Source organism: Stegastes partitus, unplaced genomic scaffold (assembly GCF_000690725.1).
Source record: "Stegastes partitus isolate 25-593 unplaced genomic scaffold, Stegastes_partitus-1.0.2 Scaffold614, whole genome shotgun sequence".
Taxonomy (NCBI): Eukaryota; Metazoa; Chordata; class Actinopteri; family Pomacentridae; genus Stegastes; species Stegastes partitus.
In genome coordinates this window covers 307,776-318,407 of record NW_007578345.1, presented here as the reverse complement: position 1 = coordinate 318,407, position 10,632 = coordinate 307,776, and the positions used below count along the sequence as shown (strand labels likewise).

The window sequence follows — 10,632 nt, the reverse complement described above, 5'->3', positions numbered from 1 at the left end:
TGTGTTCAGCTTTGTTGTAAATGTGGATCGTACGTTACAAAAAGACAAAAAGCACCTCTGTTAACTCTGCACATGAACAAGGACTGGTCCTGTCAGACAGAGGGGAGGATCTGTGCACATTACTTATATCATATAGGTCATCTGAATACGACTAAACGGGATTTCTGAGATCGTCGAGTCCACACTACAAATAGAAACAGCACTGAGTTGGTTTTGGGACCGAGCTCGTTGACCAATTGCAAATTCATCAGTAATTTCGTAATTATTCCAAATACCCATGAATCATTGCTTTGTGAGTCGATGTAGACACAGCGGGTATCGTCTCACCTCTGCTCGCTGTCCTGAGCTATTCTCATACAAAGCTCTCTTATTAGCTGTTGTTGCAGGTAGACTTTTGTTTTTCCAGAGCTGCTGGCAGAACGTGATCCAGAATAAACATTAATAATTAAATGCTTTATGATAATTCTGTTCGGGGTTTTCACTTAATTAAAAATTGCACAAGTTATAACAGGATTTCTGTTTGCATTCTTAAAGAATGAGACACACGCCTCGGACAAAACTCCGTTTACTCACTGTTTTAAGTGGCTTTTAAAGTAGTGAGCGACACACAAGAATGTTTAAACTGACCGATGCGTTGGATAAGAATAATGCTGTTGGTCCCGGAGAGGTGCGAGTGGGTGTAAGGTAAATTGCTTATGGGCAGTGATGTTAAGTAAGTCAACCACTTGGTGTTTATGTGAGTCAGTGTGGCGAGCCAGAGCGACTCTTCTGTAACTATATATGATCAAAAACAATCAGATGAAGACAAACGGGGAAGGCATCTGAGAGGAGTATAGCAGACGTGATATGTTAGGAAACGTTCCATTGGTGTTGTATTCATGTTGGATTGTCTGTTTACAGGCTGTGTAAACCTCAGGCGTCTGATGTGATACTTGATCCTATGTGTGGGACTGGAGCCATACCACTGGAGGTGAGACACAAGTCAAAGCCGTAACCTCGACCCTCACACTGACCGTAACTTGGATTTTATAAACAATAGCTGAGCAGCGAGAACCGTCAGCTGCTGCACATGTACGAGCAGCTGGATCAGGTCTTGTAAGGACTTGCATAGAATTCACTTCACTGCAGTTCAGATGACAGCTGATCAGCTTTCACCAGTGAACCTGCACCACTAGCTGCTGTGATCTGAGTTTATTTTACTTTTGTATTATTTGAGACTTCCTCCTGACTCTTGATGCTGTTTAAAAACATTTTCTGGGTCAGCAGGCGGTCAGATTCAGCAGCAACATATTTTCATTCATGCATCAGATTCTGCGTCCTCGCTGTCACATCGAACACACACCCTGGATGCTGCTACTGATGGCGATCCATAAATATCACTTACTGCCAAATCATTCAGCACCAGTTGGTACTAGTTGTGTTTTTTTCTCTTCTCTAGGGTGCTATAGAGTTTAACAGTTCCTTCTACATTGCTGGTGACAACAACGACATGGCAGTGAACCGCACGGTCAATAACATATGTCACATCCAGAAGCGGAGAGCAGAGAAGGCCAGGTGAGAGGAAGCTGCCACAGGGAGTGTGTTGGGCTGTAATGCATGATGCATGTTTAGTTGATGGTTATTGTAACGGTGCAAACTCCTTGTCTTCAAACAGCGCGTCCGGATTGCCTATTGACACGGTGCAGTGGGATCTGTGCAGTTTACCCATAAGGACCAGCTCCGTCGACATTATCATCACCGACATGCCCTTTGGGAAGAGGTACCATCATCACAGTGCTGCACGCTAGAAGGCTGATTAAACAGAATCCAGAATAGGTTCATGTTTGGCTGCCTCTGATGTAACCACAGCGGCTGGCTGGTGCACGTGGTTCAGTCCTCTGACTAGTTATGAAATGAACATCGTCCTAAACCAGATTGTGTTTCCGTCTCTGTTGTCTTGTAGGATGGGTTCTAGGAAGAAGAACTGGGACCTGTACCCGTCTTGTCTCAGAGAAATGGCTCGTGTGTGCAGACCCGGCTCAGGAAAGGCGGTCCTCCTGACCCAGGACAAGAAGTGTTTTTCCAAGGTAATGCTGCCAGCAGGATTTCAGCAAAAATACTGCAGAATGCTTCCAAGGAAAGTCAGATTACGTGTCGTGAGAAAGCATGAACAGGTTACGGTGCAAGTCGGGTCCTGCCACCAACTCCTCAATGTACCCGTTTACGGCCCGCGTACACACCAGATCACCTGTCGCGCTGCTTGGTCGCCTTGTTGTTCAGAAGCAGCACAGAACTCTTGGATTTATTGTAGTATGTTATCATCGAATGCAGAGGAAACACACTTACATTGTCCTGAGCTGTCATCCAGTCTTCACACCCCGTTTATGACAATGATGCAGAAGCAAAAAAACAACAACATCTAAGGACCGGAAACTTGCTGCGTTGTTTTGTTCCACTTCTTCAGACAGTTGTGATGACCTGAATGTTTAGTTCATGTTGTGCAGCATTCCTGGTCGGTGCAGTTTGTAAACAATGATTAATAGTTAATAATAGTAATAGTATGGCGCTGTGGAGGAAACGTGCTCCACAAATTACTGCTGTGACTGTCGTTAGAGCTGAAGTCTGTGATTGCACATTCAGATTACCAGCACGTGTCGGGTCCACTGCCCTCTTTGCCCCCAACCTGCTATCTCCCACGGTTCTGTGCACGAACTTGCACAGAACATGCTGAAATATTGCAGCGTGGATCGGCCCGGGTCCCTTAGGTTGTTTCCGTTTCCAGAACCAGTGCCGTGTGTTTTATTGATTTATTTTTGGCATCATGTAGAGCAGAGCTATTCACTGAATGTCACAAAGGGCGCGTTAGCTTAGCATCGCGTACTCCGCCTTCGGTTGCTGACGATCGCTGCACGCCCTCTGGCATGGAGCACGCGGTACAGAACAGATAAACAGTATAAGTAATACACTCCACCCAAGGACAATTGTAATGGACTGTATTGTGTCTACACCCATTTATCGTTTTATTGTTGTGCTGTTTCCACACCTCATTGAGCCTGAGACGGAGGCGTGTCCAGATTAAACTAAATGCTCTGATCTGTATATATATTTATGCAGCCGGTTGCCATGGAGCAAGTCTAAAAATAATGTATTTAAATGTTAAGTTGTTTCTATTTTAAGGTTTCGAGACAGTCGTAGCATTAATCCACTTCTCAAATATTTTTTTCAATACCAAATCGGCTTTCAGTGTTGTGCCACATTTTTTTGTTTTTTCCACATCAGTGAGATGTACCTGCCTGACATTTCAGTGATGGTGCAACACAGAAGAGTGAATTAAAGCCTACAGACACCAGTCAGCTGCCCAGTCGTCTGTCTGTCCTTAAGCTCTTTGTACTTTGAGCTAAATGCTAATGTTGGCGTGCTAGCATTTGTAATTTGCACTAAATATGAAATGCGTGTGCGACTGACGGGAATGTCGGTTCTGCAGCAGCTGTGTGATCATTAAATGTGAGCTGATGTAAACCTACATCAAAATTATGCAAATGGTCCAAAATAGTGACTAATAGCTCCGATTAGAGCGGAAAGTTACTCTGAAAACACGTTTTTAATGATTTCAAGGAGTGCTGAAGGGAGAAGCTGCAGAGATTTGAGTTCTGTACTGACCAAATGATGGTAAGAAGTTGGACCAGCACCAGTCAGGGGGTTTATCCTCTGGGAGAAATCAGGTTGATGGTGAGTGCTGAGTGAAAACTGTGAAACCGATTACAAATATATATGAAAGTGAAAACCAACCCAATAAAAAGATAAATTTACTCCTAAAAACATGCTGTAGCAGACGAGGAGTTTTGAGGAAAGGCGGTTGCATAATGTGTTTACGTAACCCGACAGTGACGGTGCTGATATAAAGACTGATTCATTCATTTTGTGTGTAAAAAACCAAACATTGTTTTAAAAGTGCTGTTTATTCAGTATCTCCCCTGTGCTTTATGAGCGTGTCCGATGCTTAAATTGATTTGTTGTCAGCAAAGAAACTGTTGTTTCTTTGATTTCCTCCTGTAAGCCTGTCGCTGTGATCCCTTGTAAATGTGTTTTTTTCTGTTTGTGTGGCTCTCCGTCGAGTTTAAACAACCTAATCTTGTCGTTCTGCTTCGAACGTCGCGTGCAGAATCGGTTTGTCCTGAAATAATCTCCGAATGATCCGGCGACGTTGGGAGTAATGCAGGTTTAAGCCCATTAAGTCACCGCATGGTGGAAAAAAAGTCTTACCAGCTGCGTTTGTCTAAACAGAGATCTTGTTTCACATAAAACAAATGTCTCATTTGTTAGTTTGCCCTCACCAGATTTATGTCATCTCCAGGCTATCTCCAGGATGGGAGGACTGTGGAGGAAGCTCCACACTGTTTGGGTCAATGTCGGGGGTTTACATGCTGGAGTCTACCTCCTCAAGCGGACCCCAGCCGTGTTTGGCCAAACTCCTGAGGACGTCCATGAATCACGAGGGGTGGTTGAAACGCAGGGAGATAAGAAGGAGGACGAGGAGGAGGTCTCTGAAACGACACCCTGCGTTTAGGTCCTGAAGAGTTTACATTATTTATATTCTCTGTACCATCTTACCTTCTTTTCTTTTTGGTTAAATTCAGGTTCTCGGGTCAAGCATGCCAAACAGTCACAGTGTATAGTTTTTTCTTTTTGTATTTTTTTATTTGGTTAAAAACTGGAAGTAACCGTCATGTTCAGCAGCAGTTTAACGGTTCGCACACTGTTTGACAAACGGCTTTAATTTGCCATATTGCAAAGAAACCTACTGAAGATTCAATCATTGCACCGCTCAGCTTCTCTGTGTTCACTGTACAGGAAGTACACCTTGATTAATAAAGCTTTAATGTGTGTGTTGATAGAAACATTCCTTTGTTTTGCCTCGGACTAATCCGCAGCACGGTGGGACGTCGCTCCTGAAAAATGTGTTTATAGATTTCAAGGAATGTTGGAGGGGAAAGCAGCGGAGTTGTCATTGTGCCGTTTCATCTTTTCTTCCATGTTTACGGACGGCTTAAGGATGCTTTTCCCTCCACTTCTTCATGTTGGACGTACAGACCAAGCAAGTGGAGGCATGTGGCGAGATAAGGAAGTATTAGTGACTCAGTTACTGTAACATTACAGTGTACGTGAACAGTGGCAGGCAGGATTATACTTCCTGTTATTAATTACCGCAAAGGGGTTTTCACAACTGGAAAAAAAAAAAAATGCTTTAAAAAAAAAACCCAACAAAAAAAACATCTGTTGTGCTGCATGTGATGAGAAATGAGTTGATAGTGTCGCTGCAGTCCAGACAACAAGTGGGACAATAATGTGAGAGTCTCATTAAGCAAAGGCTTCATTACAATGAACCTTTTACCAAGTCAGCTTCTGGTTGTTTCACCTGCTGTGATTTTAGGTTAAATGAACAGAGGAGGAGGATTCGCTCACCTTCGCTCCTCCTGTAGGTGACATTCATGTTTTGAAGACATAAAGTCACTTAATGAAGTAGAAGACGTGCGTCAGTGGGAATCTAACCTGTATTGCTTCAGCCGTGTGTCGATCAGAGTCAGTGGGTCACAGGTTAGTCATTGTTGTAGGTGACGTCGGTGAGCACAGACACTCCACGGAGGTTTACAATAACAATGCAGTCAGCCGCCTGATGCGGAGAAGACACGGTGACGCAATGGGTGCGGAAAAAAAAAAAGTATAAGAAGACACGTGAAGGTTGAACGAACTTCAGAGACTGCGGAGCGACGAGCTGAACACACGAGATGATCTGCGCCATCCTGCTACTTGCACTGGTCCTGCTGTCCGTCATCCTCACGCACAGAAGGAGGTACGTTGATTCACCTTTGTCTTCACCTCGGTGTGCAGCTGGCAGGTTTTTTCTTTACATTCTAACGTGATGCTGCTCTGAAGGAGCTGATCTGTCGTACCGACACCGTGGCGGGAATGAGGGACTGACCGCGCGTAATTACGCACACGAGTAAACCCATTTATTAGTTAATTCAGTGGATTGTCCCTGCACTGCAGAGAAAAGAAAAATGGGTTATTTCAGTAGCTGATGCGCCCAAAATAACGCCGCAAAAATAAGAATTTCATAAAAAATACCATAATTTTACATAATTAAATCTCTATATTCGTGCCTTAGTTTTACGCTCATGTGTGTGTTTTTAATCAAAGATATTTGCATCAAAAAACCAATTAAAGGAGCTATAATATATAATAGTAATATATATGATTTCATTAAATATTTCTCATTAAACAAACATATCTGTGTAACTTTACAGAACCAATTCTTCTTTTTCTGTCAGTTATCAATAAATGTCTGTCATTTTAGTGATTTATCCAGATTTTAAGCTTAAATGTGACTTTTTTTCACTGCAAATGTATAAATATGCAAGAGGACGAGGGCCACTGAAGACAAAAATAATTAAATTCTGAGATTAAAGTCAGAATTCTGACTTTTTTCCCAGAACATTAAAAAAAAAAATAAAAATCTGGGATATTTTTTTTTTCAATTTCTGAAAAAAAGTCAGAATTCTGACTTTAATTTCAGAATTTTATTTTATTTTTTCTTCAGTGGCCCTCGTCCTCTTCCGCAATATAAAGAGTCTTGATGGGAAAAAAAATCTTTTACCTAGAAAACTATTTTTTATGGTTATTCAAAGTTAAAGGTTTCAGTGTTATTTTACATTAGACGTGTAAATTGACTATTTTTCTGTTTTTATTTTCTTTTTTTTAAAGTTTGTTGATATTAAGCTTTTCAACAATCTTTGAAATGAAATTGAAATAATCTGTGAAGTTATTTATTTATTTTACGGGTTACTTCAGTTAAAGGAATGCGGTTAAACTACGTGGTTAAATTTAGAATTCTCTGTAAACTTCACACTTCAGTGAGTTTTGCTTTCTATTGACGCATCTGTGGTGCAAAGATAATCTTACAACTAATCTGGTGTTGTTCCCTTTACTTATACAACACAACAAAGTCGAGTTGTACAGACACAGATTGCTCTGTGTGCATGATGGATGGAGGACAAATCTAAAAAAAAAAAATAGGAGAAATATTTGGCAGAAAACGAAGAACCTGCATTGGATTCAATTTGTTAACTATTCACAGCACTGTGTTTAGTATTGCTCCAACCTTTCTCTCTACTGTTACAGGATAAAGTATAGATTACCAGACATTTACTGTTAAATTCACCACAGTTCATTTCTGCTTTTCTCCTCAGATCCAAGAGTGAGCCACCTCTGGACAGAGGACTGATCCCCTGGTTAGGCCATGCACTGGAGTTTGGAAAAGATGCCGCCAAGTTCATAAACCGAATGAAGCAGAAACACGGCAACATTTTCACCGTGAGTAGAGGAAATCCAAAAATGATTGAAGTCTTATGAAACAGTTTCACTTCTGTAGATTCTTAAATGTTTGGGTTTTTTTGCACTTTAAGGATTTTGTTTCCATGTTAGTGTCAGAGCTCTGTGTCAAGTGTGCAGAAAACATAGATTTTTAAACATGAATTTGTTTTGTCAAAATATTAATTCCAATGTCAAGAATACACTTTATGTATTTTCTGGAAGGCAGCTGGTGATACTGAAAGCTTGTTAATGTAAAGTCTGGACGAGCATAAGAGAAGAGAGTCCCTCTGAGTGACGCCTGATAAAGGGAAGTGGATTTTAAACCACACTTGTTGAGGGACTTTCTGCTTGTTTCTATCTTATATCTTATAATCCAGGAGAGACTAATGCTGCCTCCTCACTCTCTTACTCTAGAAGACATCTTAGATTTTTAAGGAAACGTTCATGTAAATGCATGTTGCAGATACAATCATGCAACATAAATTTGTACCAAGAAACATGATAATGTTCAGTTATCATGAATCCAAAAATAAAGGATTTTTATTTTTGAGGGGTACTACATCATTCTCCAAGATGTTTAAATGCTGTGCGGTTTAAGGAATACTGAAATCCCTCAGACGTGTCATAAAGCAGCAGAATTTGCTGAATAAATTAAACATGAATAAAGAAGAGAAATTATTGTGATGTGAGTTATGAATGAAATGAAATGAAAAATATTTTATTTATCCCAGAAGGGAAATTCAATTAGTTATCAATATTATTATCAGTTATCAACGTATTTAGTGGGTTTTTTTTTATTGTTTTGAGTGAATTTCATTACACTAAACACTCATAAATGCACCAAAGATCATTTACCAGCATCTGCATTATGTATTTAATACATCCTCTCCTGTGTGACCTACAGGTGCGCGCTGCCGGCCGCTACGTCACGGTGCTTCTGGATCCACATTCATACGACGCAGTCATCAATGACTCAAATTCTCTGGACTTCACGCGCTACGCACAGGTGCTGATGGAGAGGATCTTCAACCTGCGTCTCCCACATCACCAGCCTGCCGACGCAAAAGCACTGATGAAAAGGTATTTCTTTAAACTCCAAACTAAAAGCACTTGTGGCTCATTTTCGTTTTCATTTTATATGTTAATGTGGAAGCGAAAATGTTCATGGGAATTCCCCGAGTCATGTTTTATGATAAGTCCCACTGTGGATGTTCCTGTAGAGCACCTTTGCCATTTCTGGAAAGCTAGTTTCAAGGGTTGCAGTTTTGTTATTGCTCATTTGTTGTCCACACAGCTTGCATTTATTATGAAAGAAAACAAACATATATTCCAGAAGGATCCGGGCGCGCAGGAGGGGAAGCCTCGACAGGATCTGTTTTTATTTCACGTTCAAAAGGTTAAAGTTTGGGCACGCTGCCGTCTTCAGATTGCATTAGAGTTATGCAGCTTGCCGCTCCTTTTGTTGTGCAGCGTTCGACCAGTTATCCAGAAATCTGCTCGCTTAAGTTAACCCGAGTCAACATGCAGGTTAAATAGTGCGTCCTGTGGTAATTGCTGTGTTTACACAATGCTATCAATCAGTGTCATGTCATTTGAAGTGTTTCCTTTCATGAAACTGCAGTTTAACTTTTCTACCTTTCCTGTCCGTAGGCACTTCCTCGGAAAGAATTTGGCGACTCTGAACAGCACCATGGGCAGACACCTGCAGGTCCTGCTCAAAGCTGAGACGCCTCAGAACCAGAAAGACTGGAAAGAGGAGGGACTGTTCGACTTCTCGTACAGTTTGCTCTTTAAGTAAGAAAAGGCCCCGTCCGCCCACACACACACACACACACACACAGCAAATCCTCTCAGCTATGTCAAAAGAAGCATGTGATCATGTCATGGACCTTCAGCTAAACAGTTTACACACACGTCAGTCCTGCGGTCGTCTGTTTGTAAACGCAGCCAGAAAAATGGAGGCTGACTTCACTCGACCACAGAGATGTTCGAGGTCGCCTTTCCGCCGGACCATTCTGGCAGAGCGGACGTGAATCGAAATGTAGTCTTTCACGACAAGTACCCTCAGTAAAGGAAGGAGATAGCGTATCGTGACGCTCATCTCGAAAGCGTGCACGTGCTCAGACGCCCTGCATTCAGAGATGCTGTACGTAGGTGTGTCTGGAAAACTACCAATTGAAATTATGTGCCTTGAAACAGAAGAACTGTACGACCTGCTTATCTTTCCATCACGACAAAGATGGTTGTCATTCATCAGTCCCACTCACTCCCACACTTCTTTTTTTTTGATCTCTCTCTTCTGTGCAGGGCGGGGTATCTGACGCTGTTTGGAGGAGAGCAGAACAACAACAGCACGGATCCGTCCAGCGTCTACGAGGAGTACAAGAAGTTCGACGGCTTCTTAACCAAAATGGCGAGAGGCACGTTAAGAGCAGGTATGGATGCGGGCGGCGCCGCTCGGCTGTAAACTGTCTGAAAAACTTTCTCCAACCAGAGCAGAGCATTTACCTCTGACACAAAGCTCCGTGAGTCAGGACCCGGTCTTACATGTCATCACTGTTTACATCTGTCACTGAGTCTTTGTCAATGTGGGGTTTGACATCATCGATTCTGCCGCCTTGATTTGTTTAGCCGTTGCCAAGGCGACGTGCACTTACTCAGTTGCTTACATAGCGTCTAGGAGGTAGTGTTTTTGAAGGCTTGAGGGATTCGCGGCTCATGGTTACGGGCCTCTACAGACTGTGATCTAACTCGCGCCCTTCGTGTCACAACATACACCTTATTTCCCGAGGCCTCGTCTCTCTCGTTGTTTATAATCTTATCAGCTCCGCCCACTCATAAAGACAGCCGGCTGCAATATTTTTACACAACTCCTCCAGTTGTGCATGTCATAACTGAAATCCTGCTCCTCTCTCCCTGCAGTAGTATCTCCTCAAGTATCAAGTATTCAATTCACAGTCGCTCAACTGTTTATGCTCAGCCTGTGACTCACTTTCTGATGTTTATCTGTGTGTGACAGAGGAGAAGAAAACGGCGCTGAGTGTTCGGGAGCGACTCCTGGAGCTCTTGGCTCCGGCGGGTCTGACCGAGGACTCGGGGTCGAGCCCGTGGCTCCACCACTTCCGGCGACTCTTGCAGCAGGAGGGAACCGACGAGGAGACGCAGAGGAAGGCTGTACTGATGCAACTGTGGGCCTCGCAGGTGAGTCAGGCAACAAAGAAAAGGCGTTCCGGTGTGTGCAAAGCCAAGACTTCAGTTGGTGATCGCATCTAGAGATTAGTC

At 42.6% G+C, this 10,632-nt stretch overlaps 2 protein-coding genes across 2 annotated transcripts in view; both read left to right on the top strand.

Moving 5' to 3' along the window:
* thumpd3 (THUMP domain containing 3) overlaps window positions 1-4,877 on the top strand; it is a 10,635-nt gene extending 5,758 nt beyond the window's left edge. The window contains exons 6-10 of the mRNA XM_008289432.1: window positions 901-970; window positions 1,439-1,554; window positions 1,655-1,759; window positions 1,943-2,066; window positions 4,334-4,877. Of these exons, the coding sequence (XP_008287654.1) occupies window positions 901-970; window positions 1,439-1,554; window positions 1,655-1,759; window positions 1,943-2,066; window positions 4,334-4,546 (628 nt within the window). The 3' untranslated portion in view covers window positions 4,547-4,877. The remainder of the gene's footprint in view (window positions 1-900; window positions 971-1,438; window positions 1,555-1,654; window positions 1,760-1,942; window positions 2,067-4,333) is intronic.
* An 858-nt stretch (window positions 4,878-5,735) lies between these two features.
* Window positions 5,736-10,632, top strand: part of LOC103362905 (prostacyclin synthase-like) — an 8,331-nt gene continuing 3,434 nt past the window's right edge. The window contains exons 1-6 of the mRNA XM_008289431.1: window positions 5,736-5,830; window positions 7,227-7,350; window positions 8,255-8,430; window positions 9,001-9,144; window positions 9,658-9,785; window positions 10,370-10,551. Of these exons, the coding sequence (XP_008287653.1) occupies window positions 5,766-5,830; window positions 7,227-7,350; window positions 8,255-8,430; window positions 9,001-9,144; window positions 9,658-9,785; window positions 10,370-10,551 (819 nt within the window). The 5' untranslated portion in view covers window positions 5,736-5,765. The remainder of the gene's footprint in view (window positions 5,831-7,226; window positions 7,351-8,254; window positions 8,431-9,000; window positions 9,145-9,657; window positions 9,786-10,369; window positions 10,552-10,632) is intronic.